This window comes from Pleurodeles waltl, chromosome 5 (assembly GCF_031143425.1).
Source record: "Pleurodeles waltl isolate 20211129_DDA chromosome 5, aPleWal1.hap1.20221129, whole genome shotgun sequence".
NCBI lineage: Eukaryota > Metazoa > Chordata > Amphibia > Caudata > Salamandridae > Pleurodeles > Pleurodeles waltl.
This window is the reverse complement of record NC_090444.1, coordinates 849,974,333-849,990,077: the sequence shown is the minus strand read 5'-3', so window position 1 is coordinate 849,990,077 and position 15,745 is coordinate 849,974,333. Positions and strand designations below refer to the sequence as shown.

The window sequence follows — 15,745 nt, the reverse complement described above, 5'->3', positions numbered from 1 at the left end:
ATATAACTCTAGATGGAGAAAAGATACGTGTATGCAGACTCATGCTCACTGTATACTTTTATTGACCACAAAATGTTCCAAGAAAAATGTAAGGATGAGGATTATTTACCAGTACAGGTAGATGTTAAGGTGTAACAAAAATCCCATTCCTCCAGTGGGCATTTCAACCATGTGTACTTTATTCAAAGATTGTTCCACTGTAGGGAAGGTTTACATTGCTAACTGAAGCTAAAATTTGTTGGAATGGAAACATCAAATGGAACTTGGAATGAAACGTTATCCTAATAATAAGGAAGTTCGGGTGTTACAAAGGTGTTTTACAGACAAGGACGTGTGAAGGAAGTTCCTTGAATTGCTTGAGGAAAGGCTAGGGCACCTTGTAAATTTCCAGCTCAAGATGAAATAAAAGGTTAAAACAGTCGCCCTGATGCATAAGACATGACTCAGTTCTCACTTAATGCAAGAATCCCTGAGGGAAGGTGCCAATAAACTGGTCTTGAAGGGGTTATAGACCATTGAGAGCTCATTGTGGCGTGACCCGATAATACTGACTAATACGTCGGGGGAAGAGGAATTGGTTTGTGTGCTCTTAAGAGATCTAAATGACACAGTAGAGGTTGACAGATTCTCCTTACCCAGAATAAGTAAAATGCTAAGTTTTATTGGAGAAGATAGATGGTTTATTATCAACAACACATTATTTGCCTACCACCAAGTAGAGATCCATCCAGATTCTAAATCCCTCACGTCCTCATCACCTCTTTCAGCGCTTTCAGATTTTGTAAGATGCCTTTTGGCCCAGCATCTGCTGCCATGTTATTTGAAAGAATAGGGCAGCAGATCCTGGAAGGTATAGGGAACTTATAATGCGTCCAGGATTTCCTCATGGGATGAAATGGGAGGAAGAACACAATAATTCCTTGAGAAGAGTGTTTGCTACTCTTAAAGAAGCAGGTTTAAGTATCATATTGGAAAAATGTTGAACAGCTGTGGGTTTAGTAGTTTATTTAGGTTAAACCATGGCCAAAGATTGCGTTACACTTAAGATTAATCTAATAGTAACAGTCAGCGGTCTATCCACTACCCACTCCTTCCTGTGTTTAGTCGAACACATGGTGAAGTTTGTAAAAAAAAAAAAAAAGAAGACATTTCAGGCCATCCTATATCATTAAGAAATGTACTCTAGAGAGTTCAATATGAGTGGGTCAAGACTGTTAAAAATTATTTGACTCAGTTAAAGAATGCCATCCTAAAGACACCCTCTTTGGGAAACGTTGATGCAAGGCATAAAAGAATCTGTGACACTGTAGCAAAAACTGGTGTTTTGAAGAAAGATCGTGGTCTTTGCAGCTAGGCCCTGAAAAATTCGGAATGCGATTATTCCACTGTAGAAAGAGAGGCATTGGCCTGCTATTTATTGGGCTATGTTACATTTTAAAATCTTCCTGTAGTGGCTGCCTTTCACATTACGCACTGACCACAAACCCCTCAAATTCCTCTTCTCCTCAAAAGAGGTGGATATATCTGCCCTCAATTTCAAAACAGAGCATGTGGGAGGTAGCTGAAATTTGGCTGCAGACTGCCTATCCAGGCTACCATGAATAGGGGGGCAGAGTGGGAAGGGAGCAATCCCAAAGAACCTTTGTTTCTGGTAGTAATTTCTGGTATTTTGTGAGTGAGATAAATGTAGAGAAAATGATCTGACACTACGTTTGGTAAAAGAGAAAATTGTCCAGCAAAATCTAATGAATTGCAAGGAGAAATCAAACATTTCTGGGACGTAAGGCATGAATTGAGTATAATTTATACTATAATGAGGGGCAACAAAATGGTATTGACACCCAAGGAACTAGTCGAAGGATTGCTAAATTAGACCACAAGGGGCATTTGTGGAGGAGCATCACCAAGAGCAAAGCCAGGGCAAACTACTGGTTCCTGGCGTTTGGACAGTGTCACGGAAAACAAACTCAAGGATTGCCTGAAATGCGTGATGAGTGATAAGACCAAAAGAACAAGGATGCACCTCAGTGTCCGGTGGAGGTACCACCAAAATGTAGGATATACTTGCGTTAGCTATAGGGGCTCTTTTGAGCACCCACAGAATCTCAAGAGTTTGAACGAGCTCGTAGAAGCTTTGAAAACGAAGGCAGTGATCAGTATACAAAAGCAATGTGGTCACGGAGATGCTGCACTAAATACTTTAGGGCAGATTTCCTGCTGAATTGGCTTATTGTTGCTGGTTTAGTGCGTCTGTAATGCTAGTGTGTACATTTCTTAAAAGTTATTACTGCTCTTGACAAGTATAGTTGGAACACATGATTGCGTTTTATGATTATCCTTTGGTCTCTTGCTTGCTTAGTGAGATTATCTTGCCGTTCTACCACCTTCACATTGAATAGCTTTGTTCTCTCTTGTGTACTGCCTTCTTCCTACTGCTGACCGTGTCCAAAGATTGAATGGTGGCAGCAAGTCATCCATATCTAAAAGAAGACACTTAAGTGCAGAGATAGTCATGGTGGAAAGAGGATACGGATCGTAATTTTTCTGAGGCCAGACAAGACCATGTGTGGCATGGGAGGAAACCCCTACACTTTCTTGGAACACTGATGAATAATATTGTTGACAGCTCGATGAACATTTGTCAGTTTGTAGTAAGGACCCTGAAATATATTATGCAATGTATCCTTATGCATTATAAGCTGGAAGTCACAGTTAGCAAGCTCTTTATGTGCTAACTGAGAGAACAAATTTGCTGGATTTATTTCTGACACTCTAGCATAGGGTGGTGGCCTAGTTGAAGCCATCAGATCACCTCTACCTTGTCTCCCGAGTACTGTGCATGTGAAAAGAACAGATCTATTTAGCAATTTCCTTTTTGTGCCACATATTTACAGTTTTAAAATCCAAATCCTCTATTAATCATATGAACAGCATGCAGTGTTATAGTTATTAGTCAATATGAATCTAAAAGCAGTACATTAACTCTATAACTGAGACTTTCACTTAAAAACGCATCAGTCTACAAGAAGGAGAGTCTTCTGGGCTTTTCCCTGTTGCTCATATGCAACAATTAAAACAAAGAATAAAAGCGACTATATACATAGTAGACATGAGAAAGATACAGTCACAATAAATCATGAAACAGCGTTAATAATCCGAGACTTAACCACAACAACAAAAAACAGGATGTAGGCTGACAATGACATTTGCTGGTGGTCCATGATAAGCACACAGTCACATTTCATCAGTTTGAAATATAGACAAAATAAACAAGATTAGGGTATGGTCTCAGAATAGAGGACCTGCACCCTTGCTGCCGAAAGCAAGCAAGGAAGGCACTAGAGGTGTGTGGTCTCAAGAGGGACCCACATCCTTGCCACCATAAACACAAGAGATGAGAATGGTGTAACAGAACAGGAAAGAAGGGTTTCTAGTAAGAAAGCTACACATCCACAGAGAAGTGGGCCTCCTTTAGGACCTCTTTCACACACGAATATCCTATTATTCTTCCCTGTACTGTGCTCAATCCTTTACGAGTACTATGACCATCACCTCCACAAGGTCAATAAATGCACAAAAGCAATCCATATAATAATCACAAATCATTAACTGTATAACAGTCAATTCATATTTAACCCCTTGGGCGCCAAGGACATAATGGTTTCGTCTGTGGCTGCGGCGCTGAGGTGTCACGGATGTAACCATTACGTCCTAGTATGGGCCCTCCGGGGAAGCACTAGCGCTCCCCGAGGGCCATGCCACCACCCCCCTTGGCAGGGTTGGAAGGGGAATTGATTCCCCTTCTACCCCCAGTGATGTATGTTGACGTCAGCACAAAATTGTGTGCAGTCACTGCCAGACGCGTTTGGATGAGAATGACTTAGTAATTCAGCCCGACATTAGTCACATAGTGCAAGTGGGCCCAGATTACCTTTTCTCCTTCACCAAATTTGCAGTTAGCAGAATGCAGTGGAGTAGCCAGTTTCACAGTTGACAGGAGGGAAAAATCTAGGAGATAAGCAAACCTACCAGAGCTTCACACGTCATCAGTGTCGTGGTTGTTAATGTGATGTTTTTAGTGGTGCAATCAATACTTTAATGTGTGTAGAAAGTGTTGGTGAAATGTCTGTTGAACTTGGTGGGGATGAATGGAATATCTCCGGCCGAATCAGGAAATTCCTGTCATAATGGGGGCCGTAGTGTTTCCTTCCTTCATTCACAAAATAAGCACATCAGCGTCTTCTGGATGTACTACGCACCATACAAATAGAATTACAACACAGGTCAAGTCCCAACCAGATTCCTATGTTCAACTAAAGAGCCCTTAAATGTAGGGGGAGTAGAATCCGTGCCCATACGTGGTTTGGGTCGGATGAGCAGGAACCCACAAGGCTGCAGGGGGGACACTGGTGCCACCATTCCAGGCAGTGATCACACACCCGCTTCAGTGAGTCTTTTGAACAGAGGGGACAACCACACTGATGGCGACACACATGACTACAACGAAGATATCATTTTTCAGTGTCGAAACCAATCACCTCATGGAAGTGCACAAATAAAATGGTCACAAGCTGGGTGGGCGGAATAGAAACAGACACTGATGGGTGGGGGGAGGAAACAGACACTAGGGCAGGTGAAGGGAGATGAACACGGAAGGGTGTGGCTGAGAAGTAATGGATGAGGCACAGCGGTGGGAGGGAAATTAAGCAAAATGGACGGGGAGATGGCCTGAAAACACAAGCACTCACATGGAGTACTTGAAAACAAAAAAGTACCTCCAAAAACAGGAGCAGTGGAAGGACACAAGTACTTGGTTCATGCTCCATGGGTGGGACAGAATCAAGAGTGGTCATGACACCTGCATGCCGTGACACATGAGTGATGCTGAAACTAACCCAATGGTAAGCAATAATGGACTTAATAAACTGTAAACAAAACATCTTGGAGAGAGCATGCACTCTCTATGCAAGATCTAAGGATTCAAATCCAATAGGGAAATATTAATTTTTAAAGTTTTGGGGCAAACAAATGTGCCAAGAAAATGTTAAATGCCAATCAGAAGTTACTGTTCACAGTTTACTATGACCTAGGTGCGCTTCCTGGCTGACTATAATGGAGCGAATTTCAGATACACAAAACAGGTCGTAGAGCTCTAAGAGTCTACCGTCTGACTTAATTCTGAAATGAAGTCAAAATCCTCCATCATGGAAAGGTACAAAGCTGTATCCGACAAAGTCCTCTTAATATCAGATAACTGTTGGTTGAAGATGAAGAGTAGCCATTAATTTTGTCCTGAAAAGCTCAGAGAGGGAAAATTCAAATTTTGTGCCTGCCGAAGCCCTGTGATACTTTTTGTTCCTCTGTCCGATCAAAATTTCTACCTTTGGATTTAGACTTTTTTTTTTTTTTTTTTTGAGACTCCATATTTTCCAGTGTGCAAGTTTGGAAGCGCTATCCAATGAAGTTCTCTCAAAATCAGACACTGTTGCCGCCAGGTCCTGATGAAGCTCTAGAGGTTTTTAAAGTCCAGAAATATATATTTTGTTAAGTCCCAGCTTTTCAGACTTTTGGAACAGTTCCTCTTGGTCATTTCTGAGACTCCCAGAACCTTTAGACAGCACTTATAGGCTAGGACTCACTCCAGCATAGGCCACTAGCAGGATCCAGTCGATACTGGTTAGCTACATGCCAGGAAATACGTTTCTTGCATTTTGTTTTCCTGTAGCTACATAGGTCAACCAAATGACTATTGGAGTCCACTCTTAAGTCCTAGATACATGGGGAAGCAGGTCCAGATATGTTCTGATGAGCTGGGCGTGACGTGCTACTTTTGTAGGATTGACTAGGCAGTGGATGGATGTGACACATGGATAATTCAGAACCAGTGAGAAAAAAGTTCTCAGGGTCAAACTTTCCCACTTTTTGCAGCACCTCCTGTTTCTTACTGTAGACTATTCCACAGAGCTCTCTTTTAAACAAAATCCAACATGGGCAGAACCCTTCTGCTCTAGGAAGTGGCTAGTGTCCCTTAGGGAAATGAGCGGTCCCCTTCTCAACTATACAAAACAGGTTCTGGGACAATTCCTCCTCCCATTGGACTCGTGCCAGGCTGTATACAGTTGCTGCTAGAAACAAATGTTTGTCTTTACCAGGTATCCTTTTACACTTAAATGTGAACGAGCACACCTCATCCTGGACTATTTCAAGTAAATGACGTACCTGAACCCTCCCCAGCTGCCCTTCCTGAGCTGAGAGAAGTCACATACTTCACACTCTGGTCTTACTCCAACAAGGCATAAGATGTTTCTGCTCAGGAATAAATTTTCACACCTTATTAAAGATAAAGCAATGATAGCGGGCAGGTGCTGGCAGGCCAATGCTAATTAGCCTAGTGGAGCTCCAGACAGACAAAGTCTAACTTTTTAAAAGCTGTGTTTCCTCTTAATTTATCAAAACTCCGACTTCACCACTTAATTCCGTTATTGATAAGAAAAAAAAATAGTGGTTGAATCATTTCAGTGACTTACCCCAAACCATAGGTATCAAAAATATTGTATTTGCACTCTAGTTTTTCCTCAAGGATCAGCTACAGCTGTTTACAGTGAACATTGCTATCGTGGGCTAGTCACTATAGGAACATACCAATATGAAGTTCTTCTACAGTCCACTTTTAAATACTGGACTCCCTACCTTGTGGCATACAGGCCTTACTTAGGTTGACTTATTTATTATTTAAAAGAAGGGTCCCTTCCTGTTAAAGGTTTTTTTTTGACAGGTGAGCTTGCAGGTTTAAAAGCTGCAGCAGCGGAGAATCCATAATCTACGCAACTCTTCAAGTCAGTGTTTTCTACAGAACTATCAATGTTATTCTTCAGCAGTGAAGCTTGATCGTTTCAACAAGCTACAGTTTTAATACCAGCCACTAGATGCCAGTATGAGCACACACCTCAAGACTGGCTCTACTTATTCAAGCAAAATATTTCTAACGGTCAGAATTTTCATTAAATTTCAAGTGCACTCAAAAGTCTTGGGCCCCATGTCTGATTTGGACAAATGCAAATATGACTAGTGCATTGATCGTGCCAGTTTCACCAAACTGCTTGATTATAAAACGGCAATTAGGGAACGAACTTGTGCAGCTGTAGCAGGAGTAGTGTGGCCTTCATTGATATATCTAGTGATTGATGCAAAGCAAGACCATATGCGGTGATCCAATGATTGATGCAAAGCAGGACTATCTGCGATTAGTGTTTCTGAGAGTACACCTTTGCTTTTCTTTCCCTATTAGAAACTGTTGTATTGCCCAGTATGGACAGTTAGCTATTTCAATGGATTAATATCTTAGACACTATCATAATACTTGGGCCCAGATTTACAAGCGGCCTGCGCCCCCATGGCTCATCACTTATAGTGACGCACCGGTAGTGCAGGCTGCTGACCCATATCTACAAGGCCGCACAAAGCCATTCGGTGTGGCTTTTTATGGCCCTGTAGATATGGAGTAAGGCAACGCAGAGCAAGATGCTGTGTTGGCTTATTTTGCATCAGGGAAGCATTTCCATGGATGTTGCGTAGGTGTTCCCATGCAGCAGCCATGGATTTTGACACATTCCCAGATTTACAAGGTTTTTTAAACCAGGGACTGGAGAAATACCTTTATTTCTCCCATCTTTTTCCTCTTGTTATATGTGCTGAATTCTGCAGCACACATAGGCAGAAAACACCTCTATTAATTGTTTTGTGCAGGAAGGTGTCCCTTCCTGCACAAAAAAGACAATCCCCAAAACGCAGGCACCCTTGCATCATGGTGCAGGGGTGCCTATGCTGGCGCATGGCTGCAATTTCTGCACCAGCGCAGTGGGAAAGGACAGCAATGCACTTTATCTTGTAGAATGGGGCATTTCTGCCCTTTCCTGGTGGCACCGGGTGGCGCTTCAAGCCACTTGCTGCGCCGCCGAGCACCACAGGACCTTGTAAATTTGGCCCTTAGGGTCCCAAACTCAGCTTGAGCCCTCTCAAGGGGTCTGCTTGTGCAGGAAAGAAGCTTTTGTTCGAGATCAGTCATAGCAAATATGCCCGCCTCATGAGGCTGAGTAGGCCACTCCCATCTAAGTCGCAGACCTTTCCCTCTCGGTGCTAGTTTAGTCAGCAATGCTTAACGTCTTGCATATGTATGCATGAACAAATACAAACTTTTGAGCAGCACTACTGCTTTAGCAAGTGTGATTCTGCCTGCCAGAGCTAGGGGTAGCCATTTCCATCTTTCTACTTTAATGGCAAGTTTTTCAGTCATCAGTCCTTAACTATCTCTAAGAGTTGTTTCTATTGGTAACCATACCCAGACATGTCACTCTTTCCTCCAAGTCAAAGAAAAGTGCAGCAATGTCCTAGTAATGTTATTGGTGAGTGGGAACATCTGCCTTGCATTATTTGATCCCAATACCTAAGTAGTCCCCAAATATGATCATGTCTTGTATGATGTGCACCAGGTTCTCACCTGGGTGTTTGACAAATTAGAGCATATCACCTGCAGATAATGAGGGTAGAAACTGTTGCATAGGGCAGAGGTTCCCAAACTGCGCTGTGCACCCCGATACCCCTGGCTGATTTTGGCTGGATATGTGCAGCTCTAGGCTGAGTGTGCAGGAACAGCAAACTGATGAAGTCACTGCATGGCCCCAAAGCACACAAATATTGTGAAAAGAGAGACTAGACATATCCTTGCACTGCAAGCACTTTTCTCAATACCTTCATCCCAGTTTTCTTTAGGGATTAAAATGGAAGGACTACCAAGGCTGGGCTTACATCTTTGACCCCCCCCCCCCCCCCCCCCCCCCCCAATACAACCCTGCTGCCAAAAAAGTAATGTAATGGGGAGCCGCGGCCAAAGGCCAGTTGGTCAGGGGCGCGAGTCCATAAAGTTTGGAAACCACTGCACTATGTGCAGCAGCCCACAGGTGACAGTTAAATTTCCTTGCGATTTTTGTATTTTTCTGCACTATGTGTACTAGGCATACAGGAAAGTTAAATGTACTATTTGGGGATTAGCCAGAGTTGCCTGTTTTGAATAATCCAAGCACATTCCCTGGGGACTGGACAGATGTGCCCCATTGTGCAGAGTTTAAAAATACATATCAATGGCAGTCAGAAAAATAGAGGAGTTTCTTATGCTGTAGGGTCTGCCTTTCATTCATCTCCATGTTCACGCAAGGAGGCATGAACTTACATGGTGAGGTGTGGATCCATGGATTCTTCTTCCTGAGCATGATGAGTACCCCAGGTGTAACACTGATCTAACTGTGTAGGCCTGTGAATTTTCTGCCAGTCTCTGCTCTCAGGTAAATTGTCGCAGAAACACTGTCTCACTCCTCTCAGCTCAACTCGCAGATTACATTCTCTTTCTCTCAGCTGCCATTGCACATGTTTATGGACCGATCAGATTTTTTTATGTACCAAGCAGTAAGTATGATCACCCTCTGTTGCATAACATTCTGTAAAATACAACATAGTCTTGCATGACAATTGTGAATTTTATAACAGTGCCTGGCAGGAAATGTCAATAAAGTGGACCACCACCTTTAGTTTTATTCAGAATACAGACTGGACAGCTCTTAAGACAGGGGCACTGCAGCGACAGACAGTGAAAAGTGGCTAACATTGAGATATCCTTTTACAAGGAAAGTTTAAGGGCATAGAGCAAGATGAATATGCATTTGGGTATTGTAGTGCAAGAGGCAAGTGAGAATGTAAGCCATTGCAAATAGAAGATGTGTTAATTCATAGTGCAAGAGAACTATGAAAGGCCAATGTAGGCTCAGAGGCTCATAACCTTTTGTAGCATATTTAGAGCATTAGCCATAAACGGCTGGAGTCAATACTGTCGTCTCTCTCTAGTTACATGCTAGATTTTTTATTTGTTTGCACAGTGAAGAATTGTGCAAGATGACTGGAGATGACCGCATGGTCCTTTTTCAGCAAAAGGAAATGTACCAGTCTAATCTGCACTTAATATGGTACTGTTTTGTCAGCACCAGTCAGTCTGAAGTTAACAACTTCTATCTGCACCGCTTAGGGATATGTAGCTATGACATAAAATATATATATTTTTTTATCTTTCACATATTCATTGTAAACCTAGTGTGCTGTAAGCAGCTGAGGCATCCTACAGTTGTTGTGTGCCTAAAATTATTATTTTTCTTTCTCTTTAGGAGAGCTGGTGTTCCAGCTCAAGAGGAAGCCTCCTGACTGTGATCCACGGACTAATCAAACGTTAACAGAAGGCAAGTCCTTTAAAGAGGATAGAGATGACGGATCTGGCTATGGTTACTGTTTGCCACCGGAGAAGCTTCCCTACTTGGTAGAATTAAGCCCTGGTAAGTCATCCTCTATAGCTCCCTATTCTTGGTTCCATAGCTTATTTACGAGATTTGTTGAATGCACTTGTACTGCTTGACTTCTCTGTTTTTTTTGCCCTTTTTAATAATGCTTTGAGCATTTTCTTTTGATTTATGGACATGGTGTTATGTTGCAAATCTTCAACACACTACAATCTATATTAGTGACAAAATTGAAACACCATTTTTTATTCAGAATAAAATATAATTGGGTGAGTTCACAAATAGAAGTGTAAACAATTTTGTGCCACAAATGTATAAATTTATAAAATTATTCTTTAGAAACTTGAAGTTGATGCTTTTGGAAATATTTTACAGCGCTCTGAATAGAATTTAAAATGAGTATAATTGTTTTGAAGAATGAAAATTACCTTCTGAGTATGTGGTTTTGACTAGTTGGCTTTCAGTGCCTGCACGATTCAGAAGGATTATTTTTTTTTTTTAAAATAGGTGACGTTTTTTTAAAGTGAAACAAAAGAACAGTATTTCAGCCACAGCATTAGAAAATTGTTGAAAATGAGTATTTCTTATCTGATAGAGATGTATAGCTGCAGCTTCCTTACTTTAGAAAACTGCAGGCGTCATACTGGACCCGGACTATTTTCAGGCAGTACCCCAGGGTGCCTGCAGATGACGTTGTTCTGCTCTGTGTTGGAGTTGTCCAGAAGTGGCATGCATGGTACCTGTATAGGTCCCACCTTGGCATGCTTACGTCAGTTCTTTCTTTTCCGTGCTAGATAGTGCTGATCCGGTCTGAGCTACCTCCCAGTCGTTTTTTGAGTGCTTTTTGGAAGTTATGTATACTCTTTTTGAGGTTTTAGATTTCTGGGTGTGAGAATGTCACCAAAGAAACCAGCTGGTTTCAAACCTTGTGTGGCCTGTCACAGGCAGATGTCTTACTTGGTGTGTTTGTAGTGCTTGGTGTCGGGACACGACTCCAAGGCCTGTGAGGACTGCTGTACCACGCATCGCAAAGGAACTGAGGGAGCGATCCCTCAAGCTTTTCTCCACCCGATGTTGGTCAGCTCTGCAACACTGAGTCTCATTCACACGGGAGGTCCCATTCACAGATCCCCTCCCCACGTTCAACACCACATTCAAAGTCATCATGGAAGTCAGGGAAGTTCCACAAACCCAAGAAGTCGGAGAAGTCCAAACAGTCACCGCGTTCTTCAGTCATCCAATGAGACGAGACAGCGTGCGCACTCCAGGCCCATGAGTCGTAGATCCTGATCCTCAGTCTGCTTTGTGTTTCTCTGATTTTTCCCAAAGTGACCTCTACCCTGCTTAAAGAATTTTATGAGGCCATGCCCCTCATCTTTAGGCGGCCCAGCCCCTCTGGAGCACCTTTGGGTCCCATGGGCCTGAAAGGAGACCCTACTTGCATCATGACATCAGGTTTGCCCTCACTGTCATCCGGGCACCAGGGATGGAGTCTTGTTTGCAATGGTGGTGCACAGGCCAGCTAACATCCTGCACCTTACCTTCTCCTTAGTGGCAGTCAAGATTAATGTCTTGATGGAGGTACCTCAGTTGGGAGCCACTCCTGTCAGAACCTTTACTCCCATTCAGTGAAGGCCTTACAGGCACCGTACTCAGAGCCTTGCCAAGCTTCTGTGAATAGGATGATTGCCCACCGCCACTGCCCATTCCTGTAGATCCCAGTTTCCTAGCCCAGCACCCCACCCTGGAGAGCTTGATGATCCAAGCCTCCTCATTCCGTATTCACCCTGGTACATTCCCTACCACTCCACTAGATACAGAATCTAGATAATGTTCTCTTCCACCAGTCTGGCACTGTTGTAGGTGAGCACCACATGATTTTTTGGAGGTGTTATTGCCAAACACCGTGGAATTTGGTTGCACAAGTTCTGTCTATGGTCTCAGAGGAGGCCCGAGCCATAGTCTCTCAGACAATTGCTAAATGGGAGAGATGCAGCTAGGTTCACCATAAGATGTGGGTTGGAAACAGCTGACTCGCTGGGCAGAGCGTTTTCCTCATCAGTGGCCCTTAGGTGTCATGCCTCGCTGAGAACCACTTGTTTTTCAGGGGATATCCAAGCTTCATTCCGGGACATGCCCTTTGATGACTCCAATCTGTTTGGTGAGAGGCAGTGAGAGGCAGACTCAGTGCTGGAAGCTTCAAGGCAAGGACAGTAGGGCTATGGCTAGGTTATTGGGCCTTTCTTTGGAAACCCCAGGGTTTCCAACCATGTCTCTACACTGCCAGACACCACAACCAGCAAGTATCGCAATTCTTTTGTGGCCAAGGATGCAGTTCCCACAGACCTCGTGTGACAGGTACCCAGAAGCCATGCCAGTCCACCACCAACCTCCTGGCAGCCACAGCCTGCAAACACATTTAGATTCTACTCTGACTATCATGGGCATCCAGTAGAGGGTAGAATATGCCATCACAAGTACCCATACCCAGCACCCCACCCTGGAGAGCTTGGTGGTTGAGACTGCCACCTCAAAAGGCGCATTTCCTACCAGTCTACTGGATAGGGAATACAATAGCCTGGATAACTTTGGGAAGCGGGTATTCTCTCCCTCCAGTCTTGCAATGCGGTTGATAACACTGCTTACCGTTTTGGCTGATATTCCCCTCCGATCTGCGATTTGGTTGTGCAAGTGCTGCCTGTAGTCACGGAAGAGGCCTAGGCTATGCTCCCATCCACTGTGAACTTCACACGACTGACTCACTGGGCAGAGCGATCTGATCATCAGTGGCCTTGGGGCACCACACCTGGCTAAGAACATCTGGCTTTTTAGGGGATGTTCAGACTTCCCTCATGGACAGACCTTTGATGGCTCTTGCATTTTTGGAGATGAGGTGGATTCAGTGCAAAGCACTTCAAAGACATCAAGATTATGGAAAGGTTCTTGGGCTTGTCTGTGGCCCCTTTAATAGCCAAGGAAGGAGCACCTGATCACTCCCATACCCTACCCCCAGCATACTTCCTAGCTGAGGTTGTGGGTCCCAGAGAACACGTTGGACAGGAGGTTAGCGGTCGGGTAGGTCCACCCCTCCCAGGGCAGCCACTGCCACCAAGCCCCTTTAGTCTGCCCTCAGACCATCATGGGCATCTAGTGGGAGGCAGGATATGCCATAACCTCCCCTACTGGTGGTCAGTAACGTCAGACTTTTGGATACTCTAGGGAGTCCAAAGGGGATACTCCCTTACGATCGGCTGATGGAGGACCATCTGTTATTGCTCCATCAAGAAGTACAGGCTCTCTTAGCCAAGGGAGCGATACAGCGGGCGCCTGTATCAGAAGTAGGTCATGGTTGTTATTCCTGCTACTTTCTGGTACCAAAGAAGGACGGAGGACTTCATCCTATACTGGAAATTTGCATACTCAAACTCTTTAAAAAAAGGAAAAGTAAAAAATGGTAACGCTTGCTCAAGTTTGTCTGCCCTAGACCCGGGAAAGTGGATTGTAGCGTTGGACTTGCAGGGCACATATTTTCACATCCCATTCTTGCCTGCCCACACGTCATCTGCAGTTCACAGTGGGCCGAGAGCACTTTCAGTTTGGCGTGCTCCCATTTGTTCTTACCAGCACCACTCTGGTGTTCGTTAAGGTGATGGTGGTGGTTGCAGCTCATCAGCGGAGTTCAGGGATTCTAGTCTTCCCCTACCTTGATGTGACTGGCTGTTGAAGGCAGTCTCGCCCCAGGCGAATCTCCTGCAGTCACTGGGGTTCACTATCAACACACTTGCTCCCTCTCAGACGCTTCCTTTCATCAGAGCTGTTCTAGACATGGTGCAGTTCTGGGCCTATCCCCGAGAGGCGAGTCCAGGATATTCAGGCTTTGATACCAACGTTTCAGTCTCTATCTTGGATTTCGGTGAGACTTACTCATATGCCAGTGAGCATGTGTCACCAGAAGAATGCAGGAGGCAATGAGACCCATTATGTCCCAGTAAAATGCCCATATTGTGTTGAAAAATGTGTTTTTCTGATTCAAGTCTGAAAGCTGGGAAGCACCGCAACCACTTTGTTGATACACAAGCCTTCTTCTGCAGCCCTTTTTTTGAAAAAAAGAAAAACCTTTTTGCTGTATTTTGGCTAATTTCTTGGTCTCTTCAGGGGAACCCACAACCTCTGGGTACTTCTAGAATCCTTAGGATGTTGGAAAGAAAAGGTGCAAATTTGGCATTGGTAGCTTATGTGGACAAAAAGTTATGAAGGCCTAAGCGTGAACTGCCCCAAATAGCCAAAAAAAGGCCTGGCACCTGAGGGGGAAAAGGCCTGGCAGCGAAGGGGTTAAATATAGAGTCCTTGTATACAAATATCATTCAGAAGTGGCCATTGTTTGAAAATTCATCCTGGTTGAATCGAATGGAAGGTTGTGTGTGAATCCAGTGGACTCTTAATCAGTCCTCATTTATAATACATGCTCTAGCTGTCTTCCTGTTTGTGTTGATATATGAAGGTGGGCTTCGTATGTGTGGTGTCAACGGATTTCTCCCCCTTTAATTTTTATGGGCCTCATCTGGACAACACAAGGACCTAAGGTTTAAATATGAGATTTTGTCAAAAGGTCATGAAAAGGTTTAAATCATTAATAGATTTTATATACTTTACATGGGGCACTGCTGATTTTGATAGCTTGCTGGTTACCCCAACACCTTGTGATGATATTAGACCCGGTACACCCCGTTTGATTTGTATTCTATACTGAAAACTGGGAAAAAAGAGAAAGGGGGTCCATTTCGGACCCCCTGCAGCTCCGGGGGCCACCACCTCCCCGGGCTCTTTATTTGCTGGAGGGGGGCAGCGCACCCCCCTCGAAGAGCCACTGATAGCTATGGGGACCTCAACACCCCCAGGGCCGGCTCCTGCTATGTCTCGAGGTGCCCGCCCATAGGAGATAGCTGTTTGCGGAGGCTTGGAAGCAGCTTTAAAGCTGCTGACAGGCCACAGCAAACACTCCGGTTCGATGAAGGGAGTGCTGTCCAACAGCTCTCTGTTCGTCAGAGCGGAGTTTCCTCTGTGTGCCTGCTCTCAGAGATGCAGGCAGCTATACAGAGGAAACATTGCTCTCACAGAGAGGGAGCTGCTTTAGAAGCTCCCTCTCTGTTACAGCAGTGCTGGCTCCCACAAGAGGTGGGGAGCCAGCTGGGACCGTGGGACCTTCAGGCTCCCCCCACGGTCCCCAACATTGAGACTGGGTTCTCCTGGTGGGGGCGGGTCAGAGATCGTCCCCGGGGAGAGGGGGGGTACACGGCCCACCTGCCCAGGAAAATAATAATGGTAATTAGGCTGGGCCCGAGGGATGGGGTCCCTGGAGCAAAAATTGACCTATGGAGGTGGGGGCTCCACTCCTACCAAAGAAAATT

At 44.4% G+C, this 15,745-nt stretch overlaps 1 protein-coding gene across 13 annotated transcripts in view; it reads left to right on the top strand.

The window, feature by feature from the left end:
- AFDN (afadin, adherens junction formation factor) overlaps nucleotides 1-15,745 on the top strand; it is a 1,710,163-nt gene that overhangs the window by 445,543 nt on the left and 1,248,875 nt on the right. For all 13 annotated transcript variants that reach the window (XM_069234921.1, XM_069234923.1, XM_069234919.1 and 10 more), the window contains exon 8: nucleotides 10,209-10,373. In XM_069234921.1, coding sequence (XP_069091022.1) covers nucleotides 10,209-10,373 — 165 coding nt within the window. The remainder of the gene's footprint in view (nucleotides 1-10,208; nucleotides 10,374-15,745) is intronic.